The sequence below is a fragment of the Eleginops maclovinus genome, chromosome 12 (genome assembly GCF_036324505.1).
Source record: "Eleginops maclovinus isolate JMC-PN-2008 ecotype Puerto Natales chromosome 12, JC_Emac_rtc_rv5, whole genome shotgun sequence".
NCBI lineage: Eukaryota > Metazoa > Chordata > Actinopteri > Perciformes > Eleginopidae > Eleginops > Eleginops maclovinus.
This window is the reverse complement of record NC_086360.1, coordinates 5,227,965-5,239,906: the sequence shown is the minus strand read 5'-3', so window position 1 is coordinate 5,239,906 and position 11,942 is coordinate 5,227,965. Positions and strand designations below refer to the sequence as shown.

Sequence of the window (11,942 nt, the reverse complement as noted above, 5' to 3'; positions counted from 1 at the left end):
GAGTTGAAAGTCTGTGTTGCCCAGCGACAGCCCCAAAACATCACTGCTTTAGAGGAGATCTGCATGGAGGAATGGGCCAAAATACCAGCAACAGTGTGTGAAAACCTTGTGAAGACTTACAGAAAACGTTGGACCTCTGTCATTGCCAACAAAGGGTATATAACAAAGTATTGAGATGAACTTTTGTTATTGACCAAATACTTATTTTCCACAATCATTTGAAATAAATTCTTTAAAAATCCTACAATGTGATTTCCTGGATTTTTTTTTCCCATTCTGTCTCTCATAGTTGAGGTGTACCTATGATAAAAATGACAGGCCTCTCTCATCTTTTTAAATGGGAGAACTTGCACAATTGGTGGCTGACTAAATACTTTTTTGCCCCACTGTATGTCTTCACTGATCCACACCTAATTCTGTTTGATTGCTTATGCAAAACCAAATTCCTGGAGTATTAAGCATGACAGCAGAACGCAAAGTTACTTGTCCTTATGGAGGAAAGAATAAATGAGGTCCCAGGAAAAAGAGTTTGAGTTCTAGCGAAAAATAGTCTGAGAGACTGAAAGTATTGTTAAACGGATTTCTGCCTTCAAATAAACTGTCAAGAGCTTCTCCCAAAACATTTATTTCCTGACATCTCACTATGTATTTCATTCACAACTATTTCTCTTGCCTTTCAGCTGCAATAACATTTCTCAGAGCAGCATACAGCTTTAAACTTACTTAGTGAGTTTATTCAGAATGATAACGTTTTATACACTGGATAAAGATAAAACGTTAACTAAAATGAAACGTTTTATGACAACAGATTACACATCATTGAATTTATTTTATTAGGCTCAACTTAATATTATGCTTTCAACAAACTAAGACAATTGTGTAATCTGTTGACATAAAACATGTAATTAAAGTCAACGTTTCAATTTTTTCAGTGTTATCAAACGCTCTGTACTGAATGTGGGTTCCTGGTGTATTTATTGCATCACCTTGAATTGTAATTCATATATATATTTTAAGTGTCCCTTTAGGTGAGATTGAAAAAGGATTTTCTGTCTGGACTGCTCAGCAAACAATTGAATTGCAACCACTACAACCACTTTCTCCCATATATATTAAAATATCCTCGGAAAATGTATCTGGACTCCTTATCAGAAATTGTTGCATAATTAAAACATCTACTAATCTCAGAATAGCCCTTAAAACTGTGATTAAGATTTATTTTTTCAAATGTCCGTTAAACCTAGCATTAAGCCCAATTTAAGATACTACATTTTAAGCACTATACTTGTGAGATACTAATACTAATTTAATTAGTATGTGTAATTCATACACTGTTTGGGACATTGACCACACACTTTATAAATTATATTGAATGAATTTATACCAACTATTATTAGGCTCATGGCAGCATAATGATCCATGTACATCAGGGGTGTCCAAACTTTTTTATCTAAGGGCCACATACAGAAAAATACATGAAAGGCTGGGCCACTCACTAAAGGTGAGGTATATTGCCTCATAAGTTAAGTGTATAAATGAACAAAATCAATCAAATGTAGGTAAATTTTGCTTGATACTTGCAATCTTTAAGGACTGCAATGGCCCCAAAGGGGGTTGAAAAGACATGTCGTAGAAACTTGTGACACCTTATTTTTACTGAAACAACAGCCTAGATCAGAATCAGAAGTACTTTATTTATCCCAAACTGGGAAATGTTTGTGTTGCAGCGGCGAAATACAAAGAGAAACAAAACAAAAAGTAAAAAATAAAGTAAAAATAAAAATGAATGAAAATGAATAAAAATGCAATTGAAATATACACATGTACAAAAACGCAATAATAATATAGTGTACATGTACAATGTTAAGTGTGAAGGAATGCAAGTCCAGAGTCTATGGAGCAGTGAGTTGTCTGCCAGCCAGAGGGGTATTATTGTACAGAGTTATTGCAGTGGGCAGGAATGTTCTCCTGAGCATCAAAGCTTTCCATGGGGTATCATTTATTTTGTTGGCAGCTCATTCCTTGTTATGTAAATAAGTCATTGGGCTTTTTTCTTACCAACTAAGATTTGTTGGAAAACGTTTTTAACTTTCATTGACTCAATTTATTTGAAAAGTGGGCTTATAAACACATGAATAATACTGTGTAATATGTCTTTTCATCTATATTTAAGAAGTACAATTCAGGACAAGCACATGTTTCATTTATGGGCCATATTCCTATATACTTTTGAATTTGCTGAGGGCCGATTTGAATTGGCCCGCGGGCCGCATTTGGCCCCCAGGCCGTAGTTTGGACACCCCTGAACTCATGTGGAGAGAATTACCCAAGTATTATTGTTTGAATTCAAACTGCCAAAATACGAGAATAAAAATGTAATGTGAACACAGTAGGTATAGGAATGCATTTGCAGAGAAACTAAGTCCTACTACTTCTTTTATTGTATGATGTTTAAAACATATCAAGTAGACAGATGTCGTAGCGCCCCTTGTGACCAATCAGTGCAACTTAAATGCTCCAGAAAACAGCAGCTGATTGGAAGCAGCGGTCCATTGGATTTGGTGGACATCCAATCAGTTACACCTGAGTGGATGTTTGAAGAATAAAGCAAACACTGCATCGCCCCCCTGTGGTCAACCACTGTCTGATATGACAGGAATCGACATAGTGACACATTTGCCAAGCTATTACTCAGGGCGTGATACAAAAATAACTCTTCCAGAATATAGGCTTATATTAGAAAAAAAACAAACAATAAGATAAAACACTTTTTTAAATGTGCCTATATTTTTGTATTTGTCAACAAAAATAGAATAGAAGTGTGAAGTATTTATGTGACGTGATTTTACTTTCTTTTTAGTGTTTTATTATAATGTATAGCCTCTGTGTAAAATAAGTTTTTTAAAAAATGTATAAGTTGACTAAAACACCTATGCAAGAAAGCCAGAGCTGTCATTCACTAGGTGTAGTTAGTGGTGGAGCAGGCCTGATCCAGCAGCCTATAACAGAGCTGTGCTCACCTACAGCTCCGTGCTCTGCAACACTGCGGCGGGCTGACAATGACTTGAATGCTGATTATTGTGAAGATCGACAAAGGACACGAGGAGAGGAGGAGATGAACCGTTTCCTGAGAGCTGGGGAGAATGGAGGGCTTCTGACGGACTGCAGGGAGCTGTCACCCAACCACACCGCCTCCTCCTCCACCTCCTCCTGCACCGCCTCCTCCATCTCCATCACCTCCGCCTCCTCCTGCGCTCCTGGCTCAGCCGACAGACACGCGGCCTTGCCCTCGCTCCAGACCCGGGGACCTGTCGGCGGTGGCGGCGGCAGAGGCGGCGGGTCGGAGCCGAGGAGATCCGCGCTTAGACGCAGCCGAGCCGGTCGGGAGGGACGAGAGGAACCGGAGGCGGCGGATCACTCAGCGGCTGCCGACGCGGAGCGCAGCGGCGGCGAGGTGTGTGTCGGGCTCGGTAAGCATCAGCTGCAGCAGCTTCAGTTTAAGGAAGCTGAACGGAGCGTCGGTGGGGAAGGTGTGGAGATGATTTCAGCGGTCAGCAGAGACACTGATGGCAGTGGCGGGAGCGGCAATATCAACAACAACAACGGCGTCTCCGATGTGACCACGGCCTCCTCTGCGACATGCGCCAAAGGCAAGGAGGAAAGAAAGGGGAAAAACGTGATCCGGGGCTGGAAGAGGGAGAGAGACAGGGAGAGGGACGCTGCCGCTCTTCCAGCCCGGACTAGGAAGGAGAAGCCCGGAGATGGCTCGTCTCCTCCTCCCTCCCTCTTCCTCCCTTCGTCCGCCCTGCCCGATCATCATCTGTGCCGCGACGGCCCCGGACACTGCCACTGCGCCGCACCGGACTCCAGGATCATGGGAGATAATAGCAACATTTGCAACGTAAACAATAACAATATTAGCGGGATTAGCGGCGGCGGCTCTGCCAATAAAACCGCGCTGGATTGTGGAGTTAAAAGCGGTGGCGGTGCTATTGTTGTCAGGCGGCAGCATGACGACACGCCGGCGGCCAAGAAACACAGAGGAGCCGATAAGGTAAGCATCTCTTATTGTCTGGAGGCCAATAACTACACATACACAAACACAGCAGATGTCACCTCACACCAGCAGCTGCTTTACATGAAATACACACAGGTGCAGATAAGAAGGTGGGAAACATTAAGATAAAAGGAGAGAAATGTAATATTTTGGATATAGAGCAGTCAGTGAGATGCAGGTGTGAGGAGGCCACAAAGAAGCCTGTACAGCAGCAGACACACAGCAGGACTGTATAAAGGGATGGAGTTGATGGAGGGAGGACTGATTCTGCCTACCACATTATATGTATTTCCTTTTGTTATGTACTAACTGGTGTCATTGTTTCCAGTCTCCCTGGCTGTCTGCTGATATTTAACATGCTAATGTAAAGAGATGAGATTTTTTCTGTCTGTTTCTTCTTTTGGAGGGGAGATGAAGAGAGGAGGAGGAGGAGGAGGAGGAGGAGGAGGAGGGAAGTAGCAGCAGCAGTGTGTCCTCCATCCTCCTCCTCCTCCTCCTCCTTTCAGTACCATTAAATCCAGCTATCCTTGTGTTGCTGGATATTAAATGAGAGAACAACTACATGTGCAGCAGCAACTCAGCAAATGCCTTTGGGGAAAAAAATTGCTTCTTCTGAAAATCCTCCTTTTGTTGAGTCTGCACAGGGTAAATTAATTTGGGAAAATACACAGGAAGTCAAAATAAATCAGCAGTTAGAGCGTGCATTAAAATGTTTTAAAAAACTGCAGCTTGACAGGTTGGACTATGGCTTAAGCTCTATGGAGCTCTTTTTTCCAGTGGTTTAAGGGTCTAACAGGGATGTCACCACTTGTGAAATGATTTTCGGGTTTAAATAAGTCATCCGCAGGAGAGACAAAGATGGAGGAAGATGGCTGGAGAGAGGTGAAGTGGGGAAAGAGATGTTTGATAGAGAGGGAGGAATCGCACATGACAGCAGAGGACACAGGCTGAAAGAGTCTGAAAGGGACAGAAAATGAAACAGATGGAGGATGTCCAGAAGGAGTGTTTTTTTTTTTTGTTCTTTTTTTGTGGATGCAAGATTAGACGAGGCAGGAAAAACCCGAAGCATCCTCCCTGCTGCTGGCAGATGCCGCTGACAGGAGGAACGCTGGCCTGCCCTGACTGCTTTGTTTATTTGTTGATCTGAAGGATTCCCATTCGGCTGTGAAACTCACACACACACACACACACACACACACACACACACACACACAAACACAAACACACACACACACACACACACACACACACACACACACACACACACACACACACACACACACACACACACACACACACACACACACACACACTTATGCTGAGCTGCGTAGTGACTGTTATTCATTCCCTGTCAACAGAAATATGGGATGCACTGAAGAGTCTTAGTGTCCTGTGACAGTTATAGTGGCGCTCCAGAGGCAATTAATACCTTTAAATGGTAAAAGCAGAGAATAATCTTGACTTTAAAATGTAAAGATTTAAATACTGAATGTTGACTAAATCCATGGCTGGCTGAAACCATCAATTATAATACATTTTTGCCTTTCTAAAACCGATGCTATTTTCCTTTGTCAATATGATTGTTGAATGGGGTTTCAAACACCATAAAACCCAGACACTTTAATTGAATACCATGGTCAGACTCTGTCCCATATATTTAATCAGATATTTATTTTTTAAATGATATTGTTAGGCTAAACTAGAACACAGATACAGTTGAGTTTGGTTTCTGAAACACAAATGATGATTATGTTTCTGTACCTCTACCAAAAGTCTGTTTTTGTCCACAGCAATATAAAAACAGAGAAATGGTACTCAAAATGAAACTGCATTTATAATATCTGAGATGTTGTTAATGTTTGAAAGACTTTCCAAAGTTTCTTCTGTTTTACCTTTCGTGGCGGTAAAATCTGAGGGGTAACTTCATACAATTAACAGCGATTGTATCACATAAAATGTATAGCATCCAGTATAGAACAGACTGTAGTTACCAGAGAAATCTCAATCATTTGTTTGAACCCTGTAAAACCTTAATTGGCCACAACTTGTGTGGTTGTGTGGGTCAAAACTCATGTCAGAGTAGGAAGTAATAATAATTCATTGTATTTATTTTTGCGCTTTTTCCAAGTGCTTACAGCCCTTTGCATTACATATTACATATATTATAGATGTAATAGATTGAATACTGTGGACATTTCCCGCAGGAGCAATTAAGGGTGAAGTGGGACACAAGGACACAAGGACACAACGGCATGTTGACTTCAGTGGCGCTCAACGAAGGGTTGAACCTGTGCTTCCATGATGTATTGATTGAACTGCAAAACCTCTTTCAGGATCTGTGAATGTTAGTTGGTTTGTACAAAGTCTTTTGATTCAGTTTTTTGTCAGGATTTATTGTTGCTATCTTTTAGCCATGACCCCTGTCTGCCTAATCTTAACACAGACATTTTACCCATCTAAAGCTAACCTTCTCTAAGGCACTGACAAGCAACTGGTTTGGATTCGTGTTTGGTGTTCATCTGTCTCAAATCTGTCAAATAAGCTACTGACAGTTGCCATATACTTAGTCTTTAAACTTATCAAGGTTTTGTCTAAACCGGGTAAATGGGGCGCTGCGCCCTCATACCAAAATACAGATTTTCCCCATAAAATATTATATTATAATATTAAGTGATGCCAGAATACGGGATAAATATGGGATGGATGTCCGGTGGGTCTGCCGGTGGAGGAGTGACAGGCAGCAGGCCGACACTGAAACTGTGATTTCTGAATTACATCCTTTCTTTTGCTCTACTTTTTCTGTAGAGGAAGTAAAGAAACCGCAACTCTGGATGTGTTTGTTGTTTGTGGTGCAATATCTTTAAGACATGACCAAACTATTATTTTCCGCTTTGCCGGAAAGTGGGCGGGGCCGTAATGTTGGCCGGAAGTGATGTTAGCACCTTCACACTATTTTTCTAGAAAAATCCCTGCTTATTCTTTTTCCAGAGTTGTCTTGGTTTTATTTATAACTTAACTCTTTTTAGAATTAGTTTTAAATTAGGTGCAGTTCTTTTACAGCTGATTGTGATGTGATGATAAGTGCTGGCAAGTTTGTACGGTTAATCTTATTTATTTTAAAGAGGTGAGCTGTTATTCTATGAATTGGTATTAGAAACCTTCACAGAATCCCGTCAGAAATATGGCATATGCCTTTCTTCTAAATAAGCACTTCAACTCAAACGATTGTTTTTTTTTAGGAGAAATATACCATCCAGTTGCAATATGAATGCAATAGTAGCTTCAACAGAAAGTTCCACATTAGCTGACTTGTTCTGTTCCAAGGCAAATTCATGTTTATATAGGTAACAAAATTCAGATTGTACAAAATACAAAACAGATAAATACTACCTTAAGATAAATTCTGTGTAGATAGTCTACAAAATCTTTCTGTTGAATCAAAAATCGAAAGGTATAATCGCCATTCTCATGGCAGATAAATTCCCCTTGTCATGGACATGTCTGCCAGAACAGCTGGTGTTTAATTGGACCTTAATGTAATGTAGATGCTATTGTTGTTATTAGATGCACCCATGTGTTTAAATGTGATGTTAGAATTATTTCTTCTTGGGAAAGAAGCCTTTTTAAGTCATTTGTCTGATCCATGATTGAATGTTCTCTCCGTCAGCCAGACATCAACATGAACTGTTCCTACAGCTGATTAGTCGGTCGCACTGCTAGCTATGCTGCCATCGTGGTCTTTGCTTCTGATTTTCAATACGTGTATGACCACTAAAACAGCACAGTTCTTTTAACTCTAGCCTCCTTCCATAACTTCTTATTATCTGGACTTAACCCACATGCAAACTGAGTTGCTGTTGATTGAGCTTAAATTTTGGCATTCAAAATACCGTAAAGGTCAAAATAAAATTAAAGAGACACCCATGCATTTTGAATCAAACAATAGGCTACAGTTTCCATGATACAGTTTTAGACCTTTTTGGAAGATTGAACTGAATGAACCCAAATCACATGCAAGACTAGGAGATTTAAAGATGCATTTAAATTGAACACTATTTTGAATTAAATTGTTATACCCTGCTCACAGGAACAAATGTGGAATCACTGAATACATTAAATAATTGTACATAGCCTGGATCTTAAAAATAGCATTTTATTGGAGCGAGGCAACACAAATATTTCACAGAGGTCATTGTGTGCTCAGTTAAAAGTGAAAGTGATTTGGGTCTACACATTTGGCCTTTTAACTGTGTCTGTCTCATGCACATCTTTCACAGCGGTTTAACTGATTGTGTATATAAGCTGTAAGTCTATTTTGTTCCATTTAATGTAGAACAATTATGCTAATTGAAGTGAGTGACCTTCACTTATTACTGCGCCTGTACAGTGGACTATTTGAAAATTTGACAAAGTCGTGAAGAGGTCACCCATAGGTTTCTGAAAAGCTTCAGTGTAGCTCAAAGTGGGTGGTTACCGCTGTCCCTATCTTGGCATTAACAACAACACATAATCCTCTGGAAACCGTGTATGCTGAAATTCCTGGCAATCCATCTAAAAGTTGTTGAGATATTTCAGTTTGGACCAAAGTGGTGGATCAACTAACCATCATGGCTATTAGCTGATAATATATAGCTGTACCACATAAATGGTCCCATTAAAGCTCTTAAGTGATGGCTGAAATGATCAAAATTCCATTTCATTTCTGACCCAGCCTTTGTTGACAGATATAAAAAGCAGTTCTGCTGCTGCCAAAGCTCAGACTGTCATCTGCATGACAATAAGATGCACTTGGGTTGTTCTGTGAATGACAGAGGCTGCTCTGCTATCAGTTCCTGTCTGTCAAAGTAGATCACTGCAGGCTGCATAAAGATGAATCAACAATCACAACTCCTGCTTCTGATGTATTTCATTGGTTTATCTTGAATTCGGATCACCTCACAGGAGCGTTAACATGCACGTTAATATCCGGGTATACCTCAGGAATTTGGAGTGATTCTAAAAGCATATCTTGTTTACGATAACTACAGACGGCTTACATCTCATGAAACCAGCACCTCGCCAGTCATCACAGTTTATAAGGTGCAGTTTTTAACATTGTTTGCAGATCGGTCGCTCAGTTTCCATGGCGACAAGGACCGTTTTTAGTTTGTTTAACAACGGCTGTGGTTGGGTTGTGATGTCGTCTGAAAACTGCTGATCCCGGGGGAGCGAGCATCGGGACGGAGAAGAACAAACGTTTATAAAGCGTTGTAGCAACATTACAGTTCAAACTGAATGTGGTGGTGAAGAATTATTACCCAAGTCCTGCCACATTTTTTTATTTCTGTTTGAATACAAATGTATTGCAAGGGATATTTACTGAAAGTTCCAAAAAGAAAAGTAGCCCTCCAGTGATGAAAAATTGGACCTTTTAGGATTTGATTTTATTGGATTTACTTTTGTGGTGGATCCAAATAATGGGGCCAAAACAGAAATGTTTTTTTTTTTAGGTAATATAGAGCTGGGGCATAAGTGCTGCATTCATTTGTTCCCAAGTGGGAAAATTCACTTAGACACCCCCAGAAATGAACGTGTTGTTGAGTCGTTATGGGAAATAACATACAACCAGTTTTAGTGTCCATGTTGTCCACCACATAACCAATTAAAGCTCATGAACATTAAACAATTCAGAAATCAGGAAATGGGACTATCAGAGGAGCATCTGATAATACAGGCACGTCATTAGGACTTTGTCTTGACCAATTTGTGATATGAGTTAGCTGTGCTATCATTAAAAAAGCAATTTGGCAATTTTTAAAATAATAATCAAACACTAAAAGCTGTTTGTACTATATTGCAATACAGGTATCAGCATTGTGCATTTACATAGAGGGAGTTAAAAGTGCTTCACATAAGCGAGAAAAAAGCATTAGAATGACATTCAATACAATAAGCAATAAAAAAAGCTGAACAAAAATCAAATCAATGGAATACATTTAAAATATGGTGCAGTTCAATGCTGAAAACACAATGCAATCATATTAATTACATCCTTTCAGGCATGGTATTTAATGCATATCAGGTTAGGAAGGTGCATCTGCTAACACTTCACTATCTGCACATTTGGAATATAACACAAAGACAATCAGGATATGAAAATGATTTTGTCTGTGTGTTGGTGTTCTGTGAACAACAGCCTGGAGCTACACTTCCTGAGCAGTGATAACACATTTTTCTCACTAACAATTCTCAGGATTTAGTGCCAGCGGGTCAGAGCTTCTCTGAATTTTCAAAGCCGAGAAAAAAAACAACTTTTAATTATGCATCGTCGTAACAGATTCATAAAATATGAATTAAAAGAAACACCCCAAGTTCCTTTGTGCATTTAATACAACATTTCTAGTCTAATATGATTTCAAAAAATATTTAAACTTTCAGCACCGATCTCAATTTTGTCACAAGTCAAGTTTCTTCCTGCAAAAGCATCAGCCTGTAAAGGATGGAACTGCAGAGCAGTCTTACAGTTATAATACACCTTGCTCATGTTCACAGCATTACACTTACAAAGTGTTAATGAGGCTAAAAAGGAACAATAAAAAAAAACGTGTTAATGATACAATTCAATTCAATTGAACAAGTAATTAGTTGACTACTATGATGTGAAGGTATAATTAAGAGAGAAATAAAATGTACTATGTTATGTTCATTAGAAGTTTATATCTTTTGATCCATGGCAGGATTTAATAAGGGTCTGTCCTTTTTTCTTAGCATGCCATCATCAGACAAAGTCATCTGACCTCAGGATTCAAACCCACATCAGATGTGTCCGTTCTGCACCTGATAATAATCAACACTTTGATGTTGTTTATCCTTTCATTTTCAAAGAATATTGGCTGCAGCGAATATCAGCCATGCTTCGCTTTGGTCAGACAGTTACCTAACAGCCAGCCAGTCACACGTCTTCCCAAATACTCTCATCACATTTGTCTAAAGGCACAAAATGTCTGCTGCTGACTCTGGATGAGAATTTCTAAACGGGGACAAACCAACTGGGGATCTGACTCATGTCTGTGAAGATGTCAAGTTTGACATATGGGAAGACATTTACAGCCGTTAAACTGTGAGCCATATCCACAATCATTTTAGCAAGGAATGAGTTCTGTTTTTTAAGAGGTTTGTACCTCTCTATATAAAACTTAGAAAAATACCAACAGTCCAAGCTGTAAATCAGAAAGTATTTTTTCACACAATATCTGTGCAGGTCAACTCCAATATTGTTAAAATATTCAAATGATCTGTCTGTTTGAAAGTGGTATTACCCATATACCCATTTGGAATGGGTACACTCAGTGATTTTTACACTTCTTAGTTAAATACTCGATTGGTCGATTTTGACATTTCAGAGGTTGTTAACACTTGATAACACGTGCATTGCTAAGCATAACATCGCTGTTGCTAATGAGGATCAAGAGAGAGAAGAAAAGAGGTTAAAAGAATGAGGAATAAACAGAAGAAGGAAAACAGGAAGAAAACACTAACGGGCACGCAGTTTGGGCTGCTCTATATGATACGATAATAATTGCTCTGGCGGTGTTTAAGGACTTGTTAATGGAAAATAAACTGTGAACAGACCTGGACAGTTACAGTTAACCTTGATCAGTGCTGCTGTTCATTTTGAGTTTCTGCGCTGTTGCAGTTCCAGCCGTTGGTGCGCCTTAGAACGGAGTATTTTTTCTTTGCGGAAGCTCATTTTTAACTCAGTAAAATCAGTTTCAATTATTATTGGGAGTCGAGTTGTTCGTTTATTTAGGATGTGGCCCTCTAATAAGTTGTATAATGTGCAGCAAGGCCTTGACGGTGATCAAGGACACCCGAGGGATCTTGAGTTCTTTTTTTCAATAATGAC

General features: G+C 39.5%; 1 protein-coding gene across 1 annotated transcript in view; it reads left to right on the top strand.

Annotated features, from left to right (window-relative positions):
• Positions 1-3,115: 3,115 nt before the first annotated feature.
• znf608 (zinc finger protein 608) overlaps positions 3,116-11,942 on the top strand; it is a 54,881-nt gene continuing 46,054 nt past the window's right edge. Inside the window, exon 1 of the mRNA XM_063896494.1 lies at positions 3,116-4,054. Within this exon, the coding sequence (XP_063752564.1) occupies positions 3,116-4,054 (939 nt within the window). The remainder of the gene's footprint in view (positions 4,055-11,942) is intronic.